The sequence below is a fragment of the Salmo salar genome, chromosome 23, assembly GCF_965601325.2.
Source record: "Salmo salar chromosome 23, fSalSal1, whole genome shotgun sequence".
Lineage (NCBI taxonomy): Eukaryota > Metazoa > Chordata > Actinopteri > Salmoniformes > Salmonidae > Salmo > Salmo salar.
The window spans coordinates 45,060,305-45,086,062 of NC_138313.1; the positions used below are offsets into that span (position 1 = coordinate 45,060,305).

The following is a 25,758-nucleotide window of genomic DNA, read 5'->3' on the forward strand; positions in this document are numbered from 1 at the left end:
TGAATCAGGCTCTACTATGTTCCTCTACTGTCTATTGAATCAGGCTCTACTAGGCTCCTCTACTGTCTACTGAATCAGGCTCTACTATGCTCCTCTACTGTCTACTGAATCAGGCTCTACTATGTTCCTCTACTGTCTATTGAATCAGGCTATACTATCTACTGAATCAGGCTTTACTATCTACTGAATCAGGCTCTACTATGTTCCTCTACTGTCTATTGAATCAGGCTCTACTATGTTCCTCTACTGTCTACTGAATCAGGCTCTACTATGTTCCTCTACTGTCTACTGAATCAGGCTCTACTATGTTCCACTACTGTCTACTGAATCAGGCTCTACTATGCTCCTCTACTGTCTACTGAATCAGGCTATACTATCTACTGAATCAGGCTATACTATCTACTGAATCAGGCTCTACTATGCTCCTCTACTGTCTACTGAATCAGGTTCTACTATCTACTGAATCAGGCTCTACTATGTTCCTCTACTATCTACTGAATCAGGGTCTACTAGGCTCCTCTACTGTCTACTGAATCAGGCTCTACTATGTTCCTCTACTGTCTACTGAATCAGGCTCTACTATGTTCCTCTACTGTCTACTGAATCAGGCTCTACTATGTTCCTCTACTGTCTACTGAATCAGGTTCTACTATCTACTGAATCAGGCTCTACTATGTTCCTCTACTATCTACTGAATCAGGCTTTACTAGGCTCCTCTACTGTCTACTGAATCAGGCTCTACTATGTTCCTCTACTGTCTACTGAATCAGGCTCTACTATCTACTGAATCAGGCTCTACTATGTTCCTCTACTGTCTACTGAATCAGGCTCTACTATGTTCCTCTACTGTCTACTGAATCAGGCTCTACTATGTTCCTCTACTGTCTACTGAATCAGGGTCTACTATGTTCCTCTACTGTCTACTGAATCAGGCTCTACTATGTTCCTCTACTGTCTACTGAATCAGGCTCTACTATGTTCCTCTACTGTCTACTGAATCAGGGTCTACTATGTTCCTCTACTGTCTACTGAATCAGGGTCTACTAGGCTCCTATACTGTCTACTGAATCGGGCTCTACTATGTTCCTCTACTGTCTACTGAATCAGGCTATACTATCTACTGAATCAGGCTCTACTATGTTCCTCTACTATCTACTGAATCAGGCTCTACTATGTTCCTCTACTATCTATTGAATCAGGCTCTACTATGTTCCTCTACTATCTATTGAATCAGGCTATACTATGTTCCTCTACTATCTACTGAATCAGGCTCTACTATGTTCCTCTACTATCTATTGAATCAGGCTCTACTATGTTCCTATACTGTCTACTGAATCAGGCTCTACTAGGCTATATTACTGTCTACAACAACATTTGTACATATGGCACAATGAATATTATCTCAAAACTTGAGGGTTACTTTCACAAGGGTCTTTCATAAGTCTTATCCAATCAGTGCTGAACTACTGGTTGGATGATGTGCCTGCCCACTAGGCTCGCTCAAAGGTTGTTACAGGGCATTGGTTGCCATATTCTTTCTGTGTTGAATGACGTTTGTGAATGGTATTTCCAGCTGCTTGCCAATAACAGACGATTATCATTATATATAATAGCAATGAATATCAGCTGTTTATTTTAATTTGAGCCATAGGTACATAATTCTTGATCATATAAGAGGCTTGATTTAATCATTTTTTTCCCTGTGTGAAATAACAGTTCAAATGTTCAAAAAGGTCAATCTGGCAACCCACAGGGGGAGGAATTAGGGAGAACATATACACCGCCCACTGCACTCGGGCTGCTTGTTATGCGAGGTCGGGATTTCGGATTGAACTTTGCCACCCATTTATCACTTTATAACGTTCCGTTCTTTGGAGGTAGGTCTAAAACCTTTTAATTCTCAGCGGCACAAGTGTCTGTAAACCGCAGTTACAAGATGTACATTTGGTTTACAATCATAGCCGGATTGGCAGTTTTGCCCTTTCTTCTGAAAACGTTATTCGACCCATACTTTGGTCAAGATTGTTCATATATCTTCAAAGCAATCAAACTTGGAATCAGGCTGCAAAAATACAAAAAGAAAAATCCTTTCTATAGCATTTTGGACTGCTTTTTGGACACGGTGAAGAAACAACCGAATAAAACGTTCCTGCATTTTGAGGGGACATCCCATTCTTACATCGAGGTGGATAAACAGAGTAACAAGGTTGCCAGAGCATTGAGTACTCACGCTAATGTAAAGGAGGGGGACACGGTAGCTCTCTTTATGGGGAACGAACCCTCTTACGCGTGGATTTGGCTGGGCCTGGCCAAACTGGGCTGTGCAACCGCTCTGCTAAACTTCAACATAAGGTCTAAATCTCTGCTACACTGTTTCTCATGCTGTGGGGCCAAAGTGATCATTGCAGCGGCAGGTAAGGATTCCACTATATTCATCAGTTTGCATCAGTTTCAATGTGGGACTTTTATTTTTAAGGCGACCCTACTGTTTGCTTACGCTAATGTTGTTCACCACACACACGCGTAGGTAAGGGATAGGGTCGGGTTGTCACTAGTAACCACGGCCACAAAACCATAATTATGTCTAAACTCCGCATATTTCTACGATTTCTCTTTATTAAAAATATGATTTGAAACCTAACCTTACCACACTGTTAACTTTATGACTAACATTAAATTAAGACCAAAAGTAAACATAGCCAATTTTGACTTTGGGGCTGAGGTAAGTAGTGAAAAGTTTGGGGTGCATGTTTTTCTAGACTACTAGGCCCTAGTCTAGAGGTCGGCCTGCAGCGTATATATTTCAAAAACCCCAAACAGCAAACATTATACTAGTGTGTTCCTTTAGTAAGACTGACTCTCACAGTAAACTACTTGAAATCACAAATGTGTTCGCCATAGTGGTACCCGGGTCAGTTGCTTGTTCACCCACAACCGCTCGTCGTAGCTGATAAATAACCCGTCCACAACCGCCTGACTTTATGAAAGTGAACATCTGAAACCTTTAACCACTGATATAGAAAATACACTTTAGACTAGTCAAAGACTCCGGAGTGATTTATTTTTCAAGGGGTGCAGGATTTATTTTTCTTCTGTCTGACTTTATATATGTTTCTGTTTATAATTTCCGACATTTGTGTAGGCTATTTGTTAGTCAACTTCTCTTCTGTCATTATACAGTATTGTAACGACCCTGGGTTTATTAGCACGGATATCGCCGTTTGAGCAGGCTTTTGCGGCACAGTCGATAGCGCGCCGGACTTCGGGCTAGAAGGTCGAGGGTTCGAGACCTGCTCCCTCGGAGCCTGCTGTTTCATTACAGTATGCTGCCACAGAAGATTAAATAAAACCTTTGCTCACCAGATTAATAGAAGGAAAACTGTAATCTAATTGACATCGGAAAAATGTTCTGTTAACTTTCGCGGAGAAAATATGTTTAGGGACTGGGGAGATTTTTTTAAATGACAGCAGTTTGACCGCTTTGAAAAACGACCCAACATGTTTCTGATACATTTTCAGTTCGGCTTGGATGTATATTTTGTGGTTAAAATACTGTTTTTAAAGATAGCACCTCTACTACAGACTGTATCTGAGCATTTATATTCTCCAGATGCTGAAATAAATACGATTTCTCCACTCCTGTTCCCGAGTAAACATTTATTACATTTGATGTATAATTTTACTGCAAGAAATTTTTAATTCTGCAGGACTTAATATTAAGGCTATGTAAGAGGTTATAGACCCACAGTCAGTGTCCAGATTTCAGTTTCCATTTAACCCATCTGAACAGTAGGCTGCAGTTGAGTTACAGTTCACTTGAACTTCCCGATCTTGTGACTGTGGAATTTGTATAGTGCCTCACAATCATCACACATACCATAACCAGTACTGCTTTCAACTTCTTTTTACCTATTAACCAAATCAACTCTCCATTTCTCAGCTTTTCTCTTATTGGATTAAACTCCGACATTGTCCTTTTTGCCTCCCACGTATTGAAGTAAACTTTTCTGCCGTTCTCAAAAGCAATTGGCGTGAAGGCGATTTCCCTGACTTACAGTTAGGGAGTGGTCGAAATGTACACTTTTTTTTACCCAGAGGAAAATGGGGGAGGGTCATCATTTTTCTATTTCAGTTATTTGGGAGGGTTTAGTATTTTAACAGTTCGTCCAGGGGAGGATGATGTAATTTATAATCGGTTAACACACTTAACACAGTGGTGAATCTAAACGCTGGCGGTAGGCTATAGGTTGGGGGGGGGGGGGGGGGGGGGTCTGTTTTTGTTTTAGCTTTTCACTGGGGCTCCCGAGTGGCGCAGTGGCGTAGAGGTACTGCATCTCAGTGCAAGAGGTGTCACTACAGTCCCTGGTTTGATTCCAGGCTGTATCACATCCGGACGTTTTTGGGAGTCCCATAGGGCAGCGCACAATTGGCCCAGCGTCGCCCAGGTTTAGGCGTCATTGTAAATAAGAATTTGTTCTTAACTGACTTGCTTAATTAAATAAAAAAAATAAAAAATCCGGAGCAGTGCTGGCGGTGGCGTGAAAGGGCTGGGCTGTACGTGTGTCTAGGCTTGGTCCCTCACTGGCCAATCAGAACGAGCTCCATGACTAAACATGAGGTTGTTTCAAGTTGTTTATGGTCTTTTATGTGTTGCCTTGGAATCAACTCCAATTCCAATGTTAGTCCGTTAAACAAACTATAACGGCTTACAGAAACGAAATGACGAAATGTAGACCCATCCCATCTTTGCTAAATATGTTAACTTGAACCAGTTTGCAGTCAACATTATTCTAAGTAATTGAATTGGATTCAATTTGGAAATATGTACATAAAATTAGCACGGATGTAATTGACATTACTACGAAGCGGCAGCCGTGGAGATGGACAGCGCATGGGTGCTGAAAGTAGGCTAATTCTAGAAGTCCTAAAGATTTAAAGTCTTAATTTGACTTTAGGCTACTAACAACAAGAGGGTTTTGGGTTGGGAGTCTATTTCTTCCTATTCAAGCAATAAGAGGTAGGCCTAACTGTTTGACAGACAAAATTATAGTCTATCCATAGATTTTTCAGCCAATTCCTTCAGTCACCATGTACTCCTTAAATATCTCAGTGTCAGTGAAGGGCTTGGTGTGTTAAGTTAAAACCAGGACTAGAAACAAGCTGTAAAATGGAAAGACGTAACTCCGATATCTTTGCTTTGTCTCTATGATAGATCTGCGCTACAGCCTTCTATAGCGGAGGACACAAAAAACTGTACTGGTGGGAAGTGATGTGTGATTCTGTCATTATCAATTGATGTTAAACAACATACTAACTCTAAATCAGTCAGGAGCAAGCCAGGTAGCCTAGGAAGAAGGAACGAAAACACATTATTTAGGTTATATTGTTGATGTTATTAGTATATTATCGTTATTGTTATTAGTATATTATCGTTATTATCATTGTTATTATTATTATTATTACGTTATTATTATCGTTGTTATTGTTATTATTATCATTGTTATTAGTATATTATCGTTATTATCATTGTTATTATTATTATTATTACGTTATTATTATCGTTGTTATTGTTATTATTATCATTGTTATTATTGTTATCGTTATTATCATTGTTATCTTTATTATTATTTTTTAAGAAATAAATTGTGAAGCATTTTAGACATGCTACAGTCTGGCAGGAGCGCTCAGGATTTCAACAACTCATCAACAACAGCACTTCAACAACATGCCTATACATTTCAAATGTAGGCTGTATAAAATAAAACAATTACTTAAAATTACATAATAATTAATTCACTTTTAGAAACACGTTTGGCCAGTCTTTGGTTTGAGGATCATGCGGTGAGCTATGCATGCCTAGGTTTGACCAGTCTATTAGGAATGTATAAGGAATGTATTCTACTGGAATGTTTAATACTGTATTCTATAAGCAATGTATTCTACTAGGAATGTAACATAAGCCTCCATGTGGCACGTCCCTCATGGTTGATCTGCTGAGGGGCTGACAGCAAGACATAGAATGTTCTGGTATGTAGTATAGATATCCCAGGCTCCACATGTTGCATTTCTTAATGGAGGACCTGAACATAATTACAAATAATTTGTAGACTGCAAGTTGACTGGAAGAAGCCCAAACATGTATTTGACTAAACATAATTTCAAACCTTGCTTACATCTTTATACGATCATAAACACTGCTCAAAAAAATAAAGGGAACACTTAAACAACACAATGTAACTCCAAGTCAATCACACTTCTGTGAAATCAAACTGTCCACTTAGGAAGCAACACTGATTGACAATAAATTTCACATGCTGTTGTGCAAATGGAATAGACAACAGGTGGAAATTATAGGCAATTAGCAAGACACCCCCAATAAAGGAGTGGTTCTGCAGGTGGGGACCACAGACCACTTCTCAGTTCCTATGCTTCCTGGCTGATGTTTTGGTCACTTTTGAATGCTGGCGGTGCTTTCACTCTAGTGATAGTATGAGACGGAGTCTACAACCCACACAAGTGGCTCAGGTAGTGCAGCTCATCCAGGATGGCACATCAATGCGAGCTGTGGCAAGAAGGTTTGCTGTGTCTGTCAGCGTAGTGTCTAGAGCATGGAGGCGCTACCAGGAGACAGGCCAATACATCAGGAGACGTGGAGGAGGCCGTAGGAGGGCAACAACCCAGCAGCAGGACCGCTACCTCCGCCTTTGTGCAAGGAGGAGCAGGAGGAGCACTGCCAAAGCCCTGCAAAATTACCTCCAGCAGGCCACAAATGTGCATGTGTCTGCTCAAACGGTCAGAAACAGACTCCATGAGGGTGGTATGAGGGCCCGACGTCCACAGGTGGGGATTGTGCTTACAGCCCAACACCGTGCAGGACGTTTGGCATTTGCCAGAGAACACCAAGATTGGCAAATTCGCCACTGGCGCCCTGTGCTCTTCACAGATGAAAGCAGGTTCACACTGAGCACGTGACAGACGTGACAGAGTCTGGAGACGCCGTGGAGAACGTTCTGCTGCCTGCAACATCCTCCAGCATGACTGGTTTGGCGGTGGGTCAGTCATGGTGTGGGGTGGCATTTCTTTGGGGGGCCGCACAGCCCTCCATGTGCTCGCCAGAGGTAGCCTGACTGCCATTAGGTACCAAGATGAGATCCTCAGACCCCTTGTGAGACCATATGCTGGTGCGGTTGGCCCTGGGTTCCTCCTAATGCAAGACAATGCTAGACCTCATGTGGCTGGAGTGTGTCAGCAGTTCCTGCAAGAGGAAGGCATTGATGCTATGGACTGGCCCGCCCGTTCCCCAGACCTGAATCCAATTGAGCACATCTGGGACATCATGTCTCGCTCCATCCACCAACGCATCGTTGCACCACAGACTGTCCAGGAGTTGGCGGATGCTTTAGTCCAGGTCTGGGAGGAGATCCCTCAGGAGACCATCTGCCACCTCATCAGGAGCATGCCCAGGCATTGTAGGGAGGTCATACAGACACGTGGAGGCCACACACACTACTGAGCCTCAATTTGACTTGTTTTAAGGACATTACATCAAAGTTGGATCAGCCTGTAGTGTGGTTTTTCACTTTAATTTTGAGTGTGACTCCAAATCCAGACCTCCATGGGTTGATAAATTGGAATACCATTGATTATTTTTGTATGATTTTGTTGTCAGCACATTCAACTATGTGAAGAAAAAAGTATTTAATAAGATTATTTCTTTCATTCAGATATAGGATGTGTTGTTTAAGTGTTCCCTTTATTTTTTTGAGCAGTATATATATATATCTATTATGAAAGGAAGTATATTGGAACAGATTTCCAAAATTAAAATCAGTTGAAGCTGATTTGCTGGTGTTTTTAGTATTTTATGTCCAACAAAACAAAAAACATCTCAGAAAACTTGGGAGGCCAAATAAAATCACCTCTAGGCTGCCAGTTGGGGAACCTGGTCTAAGGAGTTGAGAGTAACATCACCTGCCTGTCTCTCACTCTCTGTGTCTCTCTACGTCTCTCTCTCTCTCTCTCTCTGTCTCTCTCCCTTTCTCCTTCCCTCTATCCTACAGAGCTGAAAGAGGCAGTGGAGGAGGTTCTCCCTACACTAAAACAGCAGGGTATCTCTGTATACCTCCTGTCAGAGGAGTGCAGTGTAGAAGGCATCAACCCCCTCTCAGAACATATCGCCCAGGCCTCAGACACTCCCCTGTCAGCTGACCTCAGGGCCAACATCACCAGCAAGAGCCCTGCACTCTACATCTACACCTCAGGAACCACTGGTAAGAACCTCAGTCCTCCACTACACCTCAGGAACCACTGGTAAGAACCTCAGTCCTCCACTACACCTCAGGAACCACTGGTAAGAACCTCAGTCCTCCACTACACCTCAGGAACCACTGGTAAGAACCTCAGTCCTCCACTACACCTCAGGAACCACTGGTAAGAACCTCAGTCCTCCACTACACCTCAGGAACCACTGGTAAGAACCTCAGTCCTCCACTACACCTCAGGAACCACTGGTAGGCACCTTGGTCCTTCTCTACAACTCAGTTCTCCTCTACACCTCAGTCCTCTTTTACACCTCATGAACCACTGGTACCACTCCTTCCAGCCCTGGAAGGAGCTGGGGATTAGAGGTCGACCGATTATGATTTTTCAACGCCGATACCGAAACCGGTTATTGGAGGACCAAAAAAAATTGGTACCGATTAATCGGAAAAATTATATATATATATATTTGTAATAATGACAATTACAACAATACTGAATGAACACTTATTTTAACTTAATCTCTCTAGCTATTTAGACACCCACCAAGTTTAGCCCTCACCAAAGTCAGATTTACTATAAGAAAAATGTTATTACCTTTGCTGTTCTTCGTCAGAATGCACTCCCAGGACTTCTACTTCAATAACAAATGTTGGTTTGGTTCAAAATAATCCATAGTTATGTTCAAATATCCTCTGTTTTGTTCGTGCGTTCAAGACACTATCCGAAGTGTAAAGAAGGGTGACGCGCCCGACGCGTTTCGTGACAAAAAATTTCTAAATATTCCATTACCGTACTTCGAAGCATGTCAACCGCTGTTTAAAATCTATTTTTATGCCATTTTTCTCGTAAAAAAGCAATAATATTCCGAATGGGAATCTGTGTTTTAGTACAAAGAGAGAGAAAATAAAAACATGGGGTCGCCTCGTGCACGCGCCTCAGTCTCATTGTCCTCTGATAGACCACTTACCAAAGGCGCTAATGTTTTTCAGCCAGGGGCTGCCTCGACATCATTCAGCTTTTTCCCGGGTTCTGAGAGCCTATGGGAGCCGTAGGAAGTGTCACGTTACAGCAAAGATCCTAAGTTTTCAATAAAAAGAGTCAAGAAGCCCAAGGAATGGTCAGAGAGGGCACTTCCTGTACAGAATCTTCTCAGGTTTTTGCCTGCCATATGAGTTCTGTTATACTCACAGACACCATTCAAACAGTTTTAGAAACTTTAGGGTGTTTTCTATCCAAAGCCAATAATTATATGCATATTCTAGTTTCTGGGCAGTAGTAATAACCAGATTAAATCGGGTACGTTTTTTATCCGGCCGTGTAAATACTGCCCCCTAGCCCTAACAGGTTTTAATACACTGCTCAAAAAAATAAAGGGAACACTTAAACAACACATCCTAGATCTGAATGAAAGAAATAATCTTATTAAATACTTATTTCTTTACATAGTTGAATGTGCTGACAACAAAATCACACAAAAATAATCAATGGAAATCCAATTTATCAACCCATGGAGGTCTGGATTTGGAGTCACACTCAAAATGAAAGTGGAAAACCACACTACAGGCTGATCCAACTTTGATGTAATGTCCTTAAAACAAGTCAAAATGAGGCTCAGTAGTGTGTGTGGCCTCCACGTGCCTGTATGACCTCCCTACAACGCTTGGGCATGCTCCTGATGAGGTGGCGGATGGTCTCCTGAGGGATCTCCTCCCAGACCTGGACTAAAGCATCCGCCAACTCCTGGACAGTCTGTGGTACAACGTGGCGTTGGTGGATGGAGCGAGACATGATGTCCCAGATGTGCTCAATTGGATTCAGGTCTTGGGAACGGGCGGGCCAGTCCATAGCATCAATGCCTTCCTCTTGCAGGAACTACTGACACACTCCAGCCACATGAGGTCTAGCATTGTCTTGCATTAGGAGGAACCCAGGGCCAACCGCACCAGCATATGGTCTCACAAGGGGTCTGAGGATCTCATCTCGGTACCTAATGGCAGTCAGGCTACCTCTGGCGAGCACATGGAGGGCTGTGCGGCCCCCCAAAGAAATGCCACCCCACACCATGACTGACCCACCGCCAAACCGGTCATGCTGGAGGATGTTGCAGGCAGCAGAACGTTCTCCACGGCGTCTCCAGACTCTGTCACGTCTGTCACATGTGCTCAGTGTGAACCTGCTTTCATCTGTGAAGAGCACAGGGCGCCAGTGGCGAATTTGCCAATCTTGGTGTTCTCTGGCAAATGCCAAACGTCCTGCATGGTGTTGGGCTGTAAGCACAACCCCCACCTGTGGACGTCGGGCCCTCATACCACCCTCATGGAGTCTGTTTCTGACCGTTTGAGCAGACACATGCACATTTGTGGCCTGCTGGAGGTCATTTTGCAGGGCTCTGGCAGTGCTGCTCCTCCTTGCACAAAGGCGGAGGTAGCGGTCCTGCTGCTGGGTTGTTGCCCTCCTACGGCCTCCTCCACGTCTCCTGATGTACTGGCCTGTCTCCTGGTAGCGCCTCCATGCTCTGGACACTACGCTGACAGACACAGCAAACCTTCTTGCCACAGCTCGCATTGATGTGCCATCCTGGATGAGCTGCACTACCTGAGCCACTTGTGTGGGTTGTAGACTCCGTCTCATGGTACCACTAGAGTGAAAGCACCGCCAGCATTCAAAAGTGACCAAAACATCAGCCAGGAAGCATAGGAACTGAGAAGTGGTCTGTGGTCACCACCTGCTGAACCACTCCTTTATTGGGGGTGTCTTGCTTATTGCCTATAATTTCCACCTGTTGTCTATTCCATTTGCACAACAGCATGTGAAATTTATTGTCAATCAGTGTTGCTTCCTAAGTGGACAGTTTGATTTCACAGAAGTGTGATTGACTTGGAGTTACATTGTGTTGTTTAAGTGTTCCCTTTATTTTTTTGAGCAGTATATAATACATCAATAAAATCAATTTAGTCTCAAATAAATAATGAAACATGTTTAATTTGGTTTAAATAATGCAAAAACAAAGTGTTGGAGAAGAAAGTAAATGTGCAATATGTGCCATATAAAAAAGCTAACGTTTAAGTTCCTTGCTCAGAACATATGAAAACTGGTGGTTCCTTTTAACATGAGTCTTCAATATTGCCAGGTAAGAAGTTTTAGGTTGTAGTTATTATAGGACTATTTCTCTCTATACCATTTGTATTTCATATAGCTTTGACTATTGGATGTTCTAATAGGTACTTTAGTATTGCCTGCCTAATCTCGGGAGTTGATAGGCTTGAAGTCATAAACAGCACAATGCTTGATGCACAGCGAAGAGCTGCTGGCAAATGCATGAAAGGGCTGTTTGAATGAATGCTTACGAGCCTGCTGCTGCCTACCACCGCTCAGTCAGACTGCTCTATGAAATTATAGACTTAATTATAATAACACACAGAAATACGAGCCTTAGGTCATTAATATGGTCAAATCCGGAAACTATCATTTCGAAAACAAAACCTTTTTTCTTTCAGTGAAATACGGAACCGTTCCGTATTTTATCTAACGGGTGGATTCCATAAGTCTAAATATTGCTGTTATATTGCACAACCTTCAATGTTATGTCATAATTATGTAAAATTCTGGCAAGTTAATTACAGTCTTTGTTAGGAAGAAATGGTCTTCACACAGTTCGCAACGAGCCAGGCGGCCCAAACTGCTGCATACACCCTGACTCTGCTTGCACAGAACGCAAGAGAAGTGACACAATTTCCCTAGTTAAAAGAAATTCATGTTAGCAGGCAATATTAACTAAATATGCAGGTTTAAAAATATATACTTGTGTATTGATTTTAAGAAAGGCATTGATGTTTATGGTTAGGTACATTGGTGCAACGATTGTGTTTTTTCCACGAATGCGCTTGTTAAATCATCCGTTTGTCGAAGTAGGCTGTGATTCAATGACAAATTAACAGGCACTGCTTCAATTATATGCAACGCAGGACAAGCTAGATAAACTAGTATTATCATCAACCATGTGTAGTTAACTAGTGATTATGTTAAGATTGATAGATTTTTAAAGATAAGTTTAATGCTAGCTAGCAACTTACCTTGGCTCCTTGCTGCACTCGCATAACAGGTAGTCAGCCTGCCACGCAGTCTCCTCGTGGAGTGAAATGTAATCGGCCATAATCGGTGTCCAAAAATGCCGATTACCGATTGATATGAAAAGTTGAAATTGGCCCTAATTAATCGGCCATTCCGATTAATCGGTTGACCTCTACTGGGGATGGTTTCTGGAAAGGGCTCCTAGTCCCCTAATGGATGGATTTGGATGTAGGCTCTTCATGTAAATCTGAAAGAAAGATTTTGTTTTTGCTTATACCTATTGAATTGTTTCCTGGGGGTAGAATTTGTTATGCATACGTCATTCAATGCACTGTGTCTATTGTCTATAGATAACCCACTGTTCTATCTGACTGTAGGTCTACCTAAAGCGGCTCTGGTGACCCAGGAGAGGGTGTGGGCTGCGTCCTTTATCCAAGCCGTCTCAGGAGTGACATCCGAGGATGTGTTCTATATCAACCTGCCTCTCTACCACAGCGCCGGCTTCCTCATCGGACTCACTGGGGCCATCGAGAGGGGTAATGTTATGACTCTTATTTTGAAATGCTAGGAATGAGTTGTCAGATTGTCTATTTAACGTGTCAATGTGTTGGTATCTGCTCCCTATTCAAATAAGCCATACAGAATGGAGTAAAAGTCAGAGCAGAGTGTATTGCTGAAGCCTTTAGACACATTTGTAGTTTTAACTACATTCCAGATAGGCGTTCGACATGTATCGTGTTGCACAGTGAAAAGATGACTTTGGTCTACTTTTAAAACATGTCTAAACAATATGGTGTAAGTTAGTCAGGATATATGATTAAATACCCAATCTGTTACATCATCTGTCTCCTATACCAGGCATAACAGTTGTTCTGAGGAGAAAGTTTTCAGCGTCTCAGTTCTGGGAGGACTGTAGGAAACATAATGTAACAGTGATGCAGTACATCGGAGAGACCATGAGATACCTCTGCAACACACCCATGGTAAAGGACACCTCGTCTAGGACACAGATCCTGTGTGGCTCAGTTGGTAGAGTATGGCGCTTGCAATGCCAGGGTTGTGGGTTCGGTTTCCCACGGGAGGGGACCAGTACGAAACTGTTTCCCAACGTTGAGAAAGGGGTGAATTTGGGAGCAGCATCATGTTGCAACTGCTTTCTGTACAGGGTCGTAGTTTCTTCACTAACTTAGATTTTCTAGTTGACCAACACTCTATTTACACTACGGGTCAAAGGTTTTAGAACCCCTACTCAATCAAAGGTATTGGAACCCCTACTCAATCAAAGGTTTTAGAACCCCTACTCAATCAAAGGTTTTAGAACCCCTACTCAATCAAAGGTTTTAGAACTTCTACTCAATCAAAGGTTTTAGAACCCCTACTCATTCAAAGGTTTTAGAACCCCTACTCAATCAAAGGTTTTAGAACCCCTACTCATTCAAAGGTTTTAGAACTTCTACTCCTTCAAAGGTTTTTATTTATTTTTACTATTTTCTACAATGTAGAATAATAGTGAAGACATCGAAACTATGAAATAACACATGGAATCATGTAGTAACCTAAAAAGTGTTAAACAAATCAAAATATATTTTATATTTGAGATTCTTCAGAATAGCCACCCATTGACTTGATGACAGCTTTGCACACCCTTGAAATTCAACCAGCTTCATGAGGAAGTCACCTGGAAAGCATTTCAATTAACAGGTGTGCCTTCTTAAAAGTTAATTTGTGGAATTTCTTTCCTTAATGTATTTGAGCCAATCAGTTGTGTTGTGACAAGGTATGCAGAAGATAGCCCTATTTGGTAAAAGACAAAGTCCATATTATGGCAAGAACAGCTCAAATACGCAAAGAGAAACAGTCCATCATTACTTTAAGACATGAAGATCAGTCAATATGGAACATTTCAAGAACTTTGAAAGTTTCTTCAAGTGCAGTTGCAAAAACCATCAAGCGCTATGATGAAACTGTCTCTCATGAGAACTGCCACAGGAAAGGAAGACCCAGAGTTACCTCTGCTGCAGAGGATAAGTTCATTGGAGTTACCAGCCTCAGAAATTGAGCCCAAATAAATGCTTCAGAGAGTTCAAGTAACAGACACATCTCAACATCAACTGTTCAGAGGAGACTGTGTGAATCAGGCCTTCATGTTCAAATTGCTGCAAAGAAACCACTACTAAAGGACACCAATAGGAAGAGACTTGCTTGGGCCAAGAAACACGAGCAATGGACATTAGACTGGTGGAAATGTGTCCTTTGGTCTGGAGTCCAAATTTAAAATGTTTGGTTCCAACCCCATGGCTTTGTGAGACGCAGAGTAGGTGAACGGATGATCTCTACATGTGTTGTTCCCACCGTAAAGGATGGAGGAGGAGGTGTTATGGTGTGGGGGTGCTTTGCTGGTGACACTGTCTGCGATTTATTTAGAATTGAAGGCACACTTAACCAGCATGTCTACCACAGCATTCTGCAGCGATACGCCATCCCATCTGGTTTGGGCTTATCATTTGTTTTTCAACAGGACAATGACCCAACACACTTCCAGGCTGTGTAAGGGCTATTTTACCAAAAAGGAGAGTGATGGAGTGCTGCATTAGATGACCTGGCCACAATCACCCGACCTCAACCCATTTGAGATGGTTTGGGATGAGTTGGACAGCAGAGTGAAGGAAAAGCAGCCAACAAGTGCTCAGCATATGTAGCAACTTCTTCAAGACTGTTGGAAAAGCATTCCAGGTGAAGCTGGTTGAGAGAATGCCAAGCGTGTACAAAGCTGTCATCAAGGCAAAGGGTGACCATTTGAAGAATCCCAAATATAAAATATATTTAGATTTGTTTAACACTTTTTTGGTTACTACGTGATTCCATATGTGTTATTTCATAGTTTTGATGTCTTCACTATTATTCTACAATGTAGAAAATAGTAAAAGAAAGAAAAACCCTTGAATGAGTAGGTGTTCTAAAACCTTTGACCGGTAGTGTACCTGCCAACTGTGAACTGTCTGGCTTTAGACACTGTGTGTGTGTTTATAACACGATGTCTATCAAAGTTACTACTTTAGGACTCCCGAGTGGCACAGCGGTCTAAGGCACTGCATCTCATTGCAAGGCACTGCATCTCATTACTTCGATTCCAGGCTGTATCACAACAATTGGCCCAGCGTCGTCCGAGTTAGAGTTTGGCCGGAGTAGGCCGTCATTGTAAATAAGCATGTGTTCTTAACTGACTTGCCAAGTTAAATAAATAAAGGTTAAATAAGAGTGTCTGCTAAATTACACATTTTTAGTATATGTAGTTATCTCCAGTATAATACTCTACGACTACAGTTTTTATTTTAAAGTTACAGCCGCCTTATTGCCTTTGGTCTGTTATAAAACTCAGATGACCTAGCAAAGTTAAATTGAACTGCTTTTAATTGGAGAAAATATATAGGAAAGGCTTCACCACCATGTAATGGATCTTTTCTGACCGCCGGCTGTGTCTATTGAGTGGAATATCATTTCACAGATCGCTCTTCGTCCCGTTTCTATTTTCAGAAAGACAACGAGAAGGACCATAAAGTGCGTATTGCCATCGGCAACGGGGTCCGTTCAGACATCTGGAGAGAGTTTCTGAATCGTTTTGGAGACGTCGCTGTCAGGGAACTGTACGCTGCCACCGAGGGAAACATTGGCTTCATCAACTACACCAGCAAGATCGGAGTGGTTGGACGAGTCAACTTTCTCCACAGGGTAGGTAGTGATTTGACCTCAACACAATTAAACCAGGAGAACTACCTGACGTGTAAATGATGTGCCTCCTTAACAGAAAATATATATATATATATATTTTTTTGTAATTGTGTTTCACTTTCAGAGAATGTTCCCCTATACTTTGATCAAATTTGACATTGAAAAGGAGGAACCTGTTAGGAACTCCAAGGGTCTGTGTATACAAGCAACGAAAGGTACCTTTTTTTTTCTTATTTTCTGTTGACTTTTACCCCACTGACACAGAGTCTGAACTGTCTAGCTTTGGACACAAAGTTACTTCAGTTTAAGGCAGACTGTGACATGGATTGGGTCCAAGTCATTGCTTCATATTGTTGACGGTACAACGTTGAGAAAGGGGTGAATTTGGGAGCAGCATCATGTTGCAACTGCTTTCTGTACAGGGTCGTAGTTTCTTCACTAAATTAGATTTTCTAGTTGACCAACACTCTATTTACCCACCAACTGTGAACTGTCTCGATTTGGACACTCTGTGACATGGATTGGGTCCTGCTTTATATTGTTGACAGAACAACATTGGGTAAAGTAAAACCCAATGTCGTCTTTGCAATTAAGAACCTGGAGCCGTGTGTATCACACGTCTCAATAGGACTGCTTTATGGTCAGTTCTTGGATAACAATGCATACGTTTACATTTACAGGGGGGGGGGGGGGGGGGCTGATCCCAGATCAGTGCTCCTTAGTCGCTTGATACATAGTTCTTAAAATAAATATTGTGAGCATCATTATCCTCATCTTCCTTTTTTTTTTTTAGGTGAGGCTGGACTTTTGGTTGGAAAGATAACCAAGAGATCTCCCTTTGTTGGTTATGCTGGTAACGACCAGCAGACAGAGAAGAAGAGACTGAGAGACGTCTTACAGAAAGGTGACCTGTACTTCAACACTGGAGACCTGTTGAGGATCGATGAACAAAACTTTGTTCAGTTTCAGGATCGGGTTGGTGACACTTTCAGGTAGGCAGTACAGTTGACAAAATTCCCAGGTTTCCCAGTTGGAAAATCAGAAGGAAATAAACCAGGAAATCTGGAAAACCTGGGGATTTTGGTAAAAGGTATCAGACTTTTCCAACCCTACACAGTATGTTACTCAGGCTTCAAATTACACATCTCTTGGGGCTGCCAAACATCTCTTGCGGTTGACCAACATGGAAATATTTTTGTTATTTCAGGTGGAAAGGCGAGAATGTTGCTACAACTGAAGTGGCAGATATCCTCACAATGGTGGACTGCATCAAGGAGGCTAATGTATATGGCGTGAAAGTTGAAGGTAAATATGAATCTATATGGTCAGATTTAGGTTGTTAACAGCTACTAAGTTATAGGTTGTTACTTACATTATTATAGGTTATTACTGACCACGTGTATTAGAGGTTATTACTTACATTATAGGTTATTACTTACAATCTGTATTATAGGTTATTACTTACATTATAGGTTATTACTTGCAATATGTATTATGGGCTATTACTTACATTATAGGTTATTACTTGCAATATGTATTATGGGCTATTACTTACATTATAGGTTATTACTTGCAATATGTATTATGGGCTATTACTTACATTATAGGTTATTACTTACATGTATTATGGGTTATTACTTACATGTAATATGGGTTATTACTTACAACATGTATTATGGGTTATTACTTACAACATGTATTTTGAGATATCAGCTGATGTAAGAAGGGCGATATAAATACATTTGATTTGATGTATGCTATTCGCTAGTAGGAGACTATAAAATCAAAGGCAATAGACTGCTCATCCATACACATACAATAGACTGCTCATCCGTACACGTACAATAGACTGCTCATCCATACACATACAATAGACTACTCATCCATACACATACAATAGACTGCTCATCCATACACATACAATAGACTACTCATCCATACACATACAATAGACTGCTCATCCGTACACGTACAATAGACTACTCATCCATACACATACAATAGCCTACTCATACAATAGACTACACATACAATAGACTACACATCACCCTGTGATGCATCCCAAATGGCACCCTATTCCCTGTAGAGAGCACTACTTCTGTCAAGGGCCTATAGGGCTCTGGGTGCCCTACATTGGGTGGCATTTGGTATGTGGGCTCCCGAGTGGCGCTGCGGTCTAAGGCACTGCATCTCAGTGCTAGAGGCGTCACACAAACCTTGGTTCGATTCCAGGGCTGTATCACAACCGGCCGTGATTGGGAGGAACCATAGGGTGGCGCACAATTGGCCCAGCGTCGTCCGGGTTAGGCCGTCATTGTAAATAAGAATTTGTTCTTAACTGACTTGCTTAGTTAAATAAAAGTTGAAAAAAAAAAAAATGTAGGCTGAAAATTGTCTCTCTCCAGGTCATGAGGGGAGGATTGGAATGGCTGCTGTGAAGGTAGAAGAAGGGAAAGAGTTTGACGGCGCTAGCACCTTCAGCCAAGTAGCCAGCTACCTCCCTGCTTACGCAAGACCGCGCTTCATTAGAATACAGGTGAGCTTTACCCGACGTCGTTGAAAGTCAGCTCTGTTTGTTCTCATGATTTTAAAATCAGTATAACTATCAAGGTCGTTTACTATTGAAATGTTCTTTTAACATCTCTGTCATTCAAGTTGAAAAATCTGTTGTCTTGAATTATACTCAGCTCTTAAAATATACTTGTATACTGTTTACGGTGCATTCGGAAAGTATTCAGACCCCTTCACCTTTTCCACATTTTGTTACAACCCAATTCTAAAATGGATTAAATACAACTTTTTTTTTTTTAATCATCAATCAACCCACAATGCTCCATTATGACAAAGTAGGTTTTAGACATTTTTGCAAATGTATAAAAAATAAAAAACAGATACCTTATTTAAGTCTTCAGACCGTTTGCTATGAGACTCGAAATGGAGAGAATGTTGGCCCCCAGTATGAGGTCCTGAGCACTCTGGGGCAGGTTTTGATCAATAATGTTTTATTAAACATAAAAAACTGAAATATCCCATTTACATAAGCATTCAGACCCTTTACTCAGTACTTTGTTGAAGGCGATTACAGCCTGGTGTCTTTTTGGGTAGGACACTACAAGCTGGGCACACCTGTATTTGGGGGGTTTCTCCCATCCTTCTCTGCAGATCTTCTCAAGCTCTGTCAGGTTGGATGAGAAACGTCGCTGCACAGCTATTTTAAGGTCTCTCCAGAGATGTTCGATCAGGTTCAAGTCCGGGCTCTGGCTCAGAGACTTGTCCTGAAGCCACTCCTGCGTTGTCTTGGCTGTGTGTATAGGGTCGTTGTCCTGTTGGAAGGTGAAACTTCACCCCAGTCTGAGAACCTGCTCCAGAGCGCTCAGGATTTCTTGAAGGATCTCTGTACTTTGCTCCGTTCATCTTTCCCTTGATCCTGAAAAGTCTCCCAGTCCCTGAAAAACATCCCCACAGCATGATGCTGCCACCACCACGCTTCACTGAAGGGATGGTGCCAGGTTTCCTCCAGATGTGACGCTTGGCATTCAGGCCAAAGAGTTCAATCTTGGTTTCATCAGACCAGAGAATCTTGTTTCTTATGGTCTGAGAGTCCTTTAGGTACAGTTGAAGTCAGAAGTTTACATACACCTTAGCCAAATACATTTAAACTCAGTTTTTCACAATTCCTGACATTTAATCCTTGTAAAAATTCCCTGTCTTAGGCCAGTTAGGATCACCACTTTATTTTTAGAATGTGAAATGTCAGAATAATAGTAGAGAGAATGATTTATTTCAGCTTTTATTACTTTCATCACATTCCCAGTGGGTCAGAAGTTTACATACACTCAATTAGTATTTGGTTGCATTGCGTTTAAATTGTTTAACTTGGGTCAAACGTTTTGGGTAGCTTTCCACAATAAGTTGGGTGAATTTTGGCCCATTTCTCCTGACAGATCTGGTGTAACTGAGTCAGGTATGTAGGCCTCCTTGCTCGCACACGCTTTTTAAGTTCTGCCCACAAATTTTCCATACGATTGAGGTCAGGGCTTTGTGATGGCCACTCCAATACCTTGACTTTGTTGTCCTTAAGCCATTTTGCCACAACTTTGGAAGTATGCTTGGGGTCATTGTCCATTTGGAAGACCCATTTGAGACCAAGCTTTAACTTCCTGACTGATGTCTTGAGATGTTGCTTCAATATATCCACATAATTTTCCTGCCTCATGATGCCATCTATTTTGTGAAGTGCACCAGTCCCTCCTGCAGCAAAGCACCCCCACAGAACATGATGCTGCCACCCCCGTGCTTCACGGTTGGGATGGTGTTCTTCGGCTTGTAAGCCATCCCCTTTTTCCTTCAAACATAACGATGGTCATTATGGCCAAGCAGTTCCAAAACAATTCTGAGGTCTTTTGATTTTCCCATGATGTCAAGCAAAGAGGCACTGAGTTTGAAGGTAGGCTTTGAAATATATCCACGGGTACACCTCCAATTTACTCAAATGATGTCAATTAGCCTATCAGAAGCTTCTAAAGCACTGACATCAATTTCTGGAATTTTCCAAGCTGTTTAAAGGCACAGTCAGCCTAGTGTATGGAAACTTCTGACCCTCTGGAATTGTGATACAGTGAGTTAAAAGTGAAATAATCTGTCTGTAAACAACTGTTAGAAAAATTACTTGTGTCATGCACAAGGTAGATGTCCTAACCGACTTGCCAAAACTATAGTTTGTTAACAAGAAATTTGTGGATTGGTTTAAAAATGAGTTTTAATGACTCCAACCTAAGTGTATGTAAACTTCCGACTTCAACTGTACCTTTTGGCAAACTCTAAGCGGGCTGTCATGTGCCTTTTACTGAGGAGTGGCTTCCATCTGGCCACTCTACCATAAAGGCCTGATTGGTGGAGTGCTGCAGAGATGGTTGTCCTTCTGGAAGGTTCTCCCATCTCCACAGAGAAAATCTGGAGCTCTGTCAGAGAGACCATTTGGATATTGGACTCCTCCCTGACCAAGGCCCTTATCCCCGACTGCTCAGTTTGGCCGGGCGGCCAGCTCTAGGAAAAGCCTTGGTGGTTCCAAACTTTCATTTACATAAATATTCACACTTGAGTCAATAGCTGTTAGAAGCATCTTTGGCAGAGGTGCTTCTAACATTCATTGACTCAAGGGTGTGAATATTTGTGTAAATGAGATATGTATTTGTAAGAAGTTTGGAACCACCAATACTTCATAGAGCTGGCAGCCCGGTCAAACGGAGCAATCGGAGATAAGGGCCTTGGTCAGGGAGGTGTCCAAGAACCCGATGCTCCCTCTGCCAGAGCTCCAGCTTCCTCTGTGGAGATGGGAGAACCTTCAATAAACTCAATATTAGGAAGATGTACTTAATGTTTTGTACACTCTGTGTGTGTGTGTGTTTTAAACTCAGCAAAAAAAGAAACGTCCTCGCACTGTCAACTGCGTTGATTTTCAGCAAACTTGTGTAAATATTTGTATGAACATAACAAGATTCAACAACTGAGACATAAACTGAACAAGTTCCACAGACATGGAATAATGTGTCCCTGAACAAAGGGGGGGGGGGGGGGGCAAAATCAAAAGTAACAGTCACTATCTGGTGTGGCCACCAGCTGCATTTAGTACTGCAGTGCATCTCCTCCTCATGGACTGCACCAGATTTTCCCGTTCTTGCTGTGAGAAAAATACCCCACTCTTCCACCAAGGCACCTGCAAGTTCCCGGACATTTCTGGGGGGAATGGCCCTAGCCCTGTCCAATAGGTCCCAGACGTGCTAAATAGGATTGAGATCCGGGCACAGACAGAATGAGCAGTATGGCTGGTGGCATTGTCATGCTGGAGGGTCATGTCAGGATGAGCCTGCAGGAAGGGTATCACATGAGGGAGGAGGATGTCTTCCCTGTAACGCACAGCGTTGAGATTGCCTACAATGACAACAAGCTCAGTCCGATGATGCTGTGACACACCGCCCCAGACCATGACGGACCTTCCACCTCCAAATCGATCCGCTCCAGAGTACAGGCCTCTGTGTAACGCCCATTTCTTCAACGATGAACGTGAATCTGACCATCACCCCTGTTGAGACAAAACAGCGACTCGTCAGGGAAGAGCACTTTTTGCCAGTCCTGTTTGGTCCAGCGACGGTGGGTTTGTGTCCAGAGGCGACGTTGTTGGCGGTGATGTCTGGTGAGGACCTGCCTTACAACAGGCCTACAAGCCCTCAGTCCAGCCTCTCTCAGTCTATTGCGGACAGTGTGTTCCTGGTGTAACTCGGGCAGTTGTTGTTGTTGCCATCCTGTACCTGTCCCGCAGGTGTGATGTTTGGATGTACCGATCCTGTGCAGGTGTTGTTACACGTGGTCTGCCACAGCGATGATGATCAGCTGTTCATCCTGTCTCCCTGTAGCGCTGTCTTAGGCGTCTCACAGTACGGACATTGCAATTTCTTGCCCTGGCCACATCTGCAGTCCTCATGCCTCCTTGCAGCATGTCTAAGGCACGTTCACACAGATGAGCAGGGACCCTGGGCATCTTTCTTTTGGTGTTTTTCAGAGTCAGTAGAAAGGCCTCTTTAGTGTCCTACGTTTTCATAACTGTGACCTTAATTGCCTCCCGTCTGTAAGCTGTTAGTGTCTTAACGACCGTTCCACAGGTGCATGTTCATTAATTGTTTATGGTTCATTGAGCAAGCATGGGAAACAGTGTTTAAACCCTTTACAATGAAGATCTGTGAAGTTATTTGGATTTTTACGAATTATCTTTGAAAGACAGGGTCCTGAAAAAGGGACGTTTCTTTTTTTTCTGAGTTTATATTCTTAAAATAATCTTAAATATATTCTTATGTATAACACTTAAGAGCTCCTTCGAGATGACGGGAACATTTAAGATGAAGAAAGTGACGTTGGTGGAAGAGGGCTTCAACCCAGCTGCGGTCCAAGATCCTCTGTACTTCCTAGATCCAGCTAAGAAAACATACGTACCACTCACTGAAGAGATATACTCCTCCATAAACACCAGAGAAATTAAGTTATAAAATTAAAAAAAAAAAATTATGGTAGCTAATTAATGGACAAAATCTGCATTAATTATTAAATGTCTAATGTTTAGACCTGGTTTCAAATACTATTTGATTATTTCATATACTTTTTCCTCTGTGCTTGCCTGGGTTAACAGACCAATAGAATAATCCCAAAACTGCAAACCACACCCGGCATTTGAATGATTTCCAATAGTATTTGGAGCAAGGTCTGCTGTTAACGTCGCATGTGTTATCAGATTACACGGGGGGATAATATTACATCATGATTCTGTACACTAACCCACTGTGTCTACTAATCTCAGGGAATAGATTTGAATTATAATTTTGAAACAAACCTGATCATGTTTAAAATGATGTATTTTTGGTCTTAACGAGACTTTATATTGTTTACAGTTATACATTATATTGTAGAGGGTACCAGCATCTGAAGGTGCTTGAAAACAAACTTGATATTTTGATGTGCAGTATATTGATTGTACTTTTTGAATGGTTAATAAAACTTATGAACCCAAATAATTTACTTGTCTTCTTCCTATACTAGATTGTGGACGGCACTACAAACCTGTTTTATTATATTAGGGCACTACAAACCTGTTTTATTATATTAGGGCACTACAAACCTGTTTTATTATATTAGGGCACTACAAACCTGTTTTATTATATTAGGGCACTACAAACCTGTTTTATTATATTAGCACACTACAAACCTGTTTTATTATATTAGGGCACTACAAACCTGTTTTAATATATTAGGGCACTACAAACCTGTTTTATTATATTAGGGCACTACAAACCTGTTTTAATATATTAGGGCACTACAAACCTGTTTTATTATATTAGGGCACTACAAACCTGTTTTATTATATTAGCACACTACAAACCTGTTTTATTATATTAGGGCACTACAAACCTGTTTTAATATATTAGGGCACTACAAACCTGTTTTATTATATTAGGGCACTACAAACCTGTTTTATTATATTAGGGCACTACAAACCTGTTTTATTATATTAGGGCACTACAAACCTGATTTATGATATCAGGGCTCTATTCAATCCGTAACGCAGAAGCTCAGTGTTACTGAAATTTAAAGGCAATGTTCCTGCGTTAGCCGAGACTGCATTCATGGTCAACGCTCCATAAATCGGCGCAATCGGGAATTACCTTTAAGTGAATATTGCACAATCTGTAACGCTTCAGCGATCCAGATTGAATAGAGGCCTTAATCTAAGTGCTGTGTCGTCAATACTGTAGTTCTGTGCTTTAATAGGTTGTCGGTTGCAGACTAGTGTTTTGATACAGTGGATGTATGTTACTACAACAGCCATAAAGTAGCAGGCCACAGTAAATCTGGTCCTAGATCAGTTTAAAGGCAGGCCACAGTAAGTGGTCCTAGATCAGTTCAGAGGCAGGCCACAGTAAGTGGTCCTAGATCAGTTTAAAGGCAGGCCACAGTAAATCTGGTCCTAGATTAAAACATGTATATTTTATGTAACCTTCATTTAACCAGGCAAGTCAGTTAAGAACAAATTCTTATTTACAAGGCCTACCCCAGCCAGACCTGGACGACGCTGGGCCAATTGAGAGCCGCCCTATGGGACTCCCAATCACGGCCAGAAGTGATACAGCCTGGATTTGAACCAGGGACTGTAGTGACACCTCTTGCGCTGACCACTCGGGAGTTTGTGCTCAACTCCAAAGCAGTCATTGTCAAGACAAACTTTATTCATTTTTTTAAATTTTTATTCAAAACTAATTTGACATGACAATGAGTGACGGAGTCGGTATAATAGCACAAACCGACTGGCACTCAGGCTAGGCCAAACTAATGGCGCATATATATATAAAGTATGTGGACACCCCTTCAAATTTGTGGATTTGGAACGCACAGTCATGCAATCTCCATAGACAAACATTGGCAGTAGAATGGTCTCACTGAAGAGCTCAGTGACTTTAAACGTGGCACCGTCTTAGGATGCCACCTTTGCAACAAGTCAGTTCATCAAATTTCTGCCCTAATATATATATATATATAGAGTGTATGTCATACTGAACAAAAATATAAACGCAACATGCAACAATTTCAGAGATTTTACTGAGTTTTTCAATGTTCCCTCTAAACTGTGCGTGACGCATTACAAATATCAGCACATGGAGAGAAACACGAGATTGTACTTCACTCAACTTTCTAGAGTTATCCCTGTCAACAGTAATCAACGATTCCCTTTACCGTGGCCATTGTGATCGAATTAGCCACTTTCAACGCCACATACCGAAACAAAGCCACGCAAGAGATTTTGTTGTAGGGTTCTATTGCGCAAGACTCAGCCTGTACTTTACACAGACCGATGCGGCATAACCAATCAGAGCTGCAAATACCCTTGCCATATATGGATCTGTGCCATTCACTTTGAACTGGAATGTTTACAGCTGTGGTCCTGAGACGATAAGCTTGTTAGGAGATCGAAGGGAGAGAGCTGCATGTAGCCACATGTTGTTCATTTCCTTTGCCAGTTAGTGAGTTATTAGCCCAGTTGTAGATCGTTTGTAGTCAGCAATAGTGGAGTGATTGCTTCTTACAAGAGCACACAACGTGTACATTTCTAGACATATTTGAAAAGCGAGGTATCCTTTTTTTTTAATCTTAAAG

General features: G+C 41.9%; 1 protein-coding gene across 1 annotated transcript; it reads left to right on the top strand.

Annotated features, from left to right (window-relative positions):
* The first annotated feature begins 1,815 nt into the window (after positions 1–1,815).
* zgc:101540 (hsFATP2a_ACSVL_like domain-containing protein) lies at positions 1,816–23,624 on the top strand. Its single transcript, XM_014170253.3, has 10 exons — positions 1,816–2,414; positions 8,061–8,270; positions 12,711–12,869; positions 13,192–13,316; positions 15,868–16,062; positions 16,187–16,277; positions 16,856–17,054; positions 17,270–17,367; positions 18,468–18,598; positions 22,926–23,624. The coding sequence occupies exons 1-10, from the start codon at positions 1,937–1,939 to the stop codon at positions 23,100–23,102; spliced, it is 1,863 nt and encodes a 620-aa protein (XP_014025728.1). The 5' UTR covers positions 1,816–1,936; the 3' UTR covers positions 23,103–23,624.
* The last annotated feature ends 2,134 nt before the right edge of the window (positions 23,625–25,758 follow it).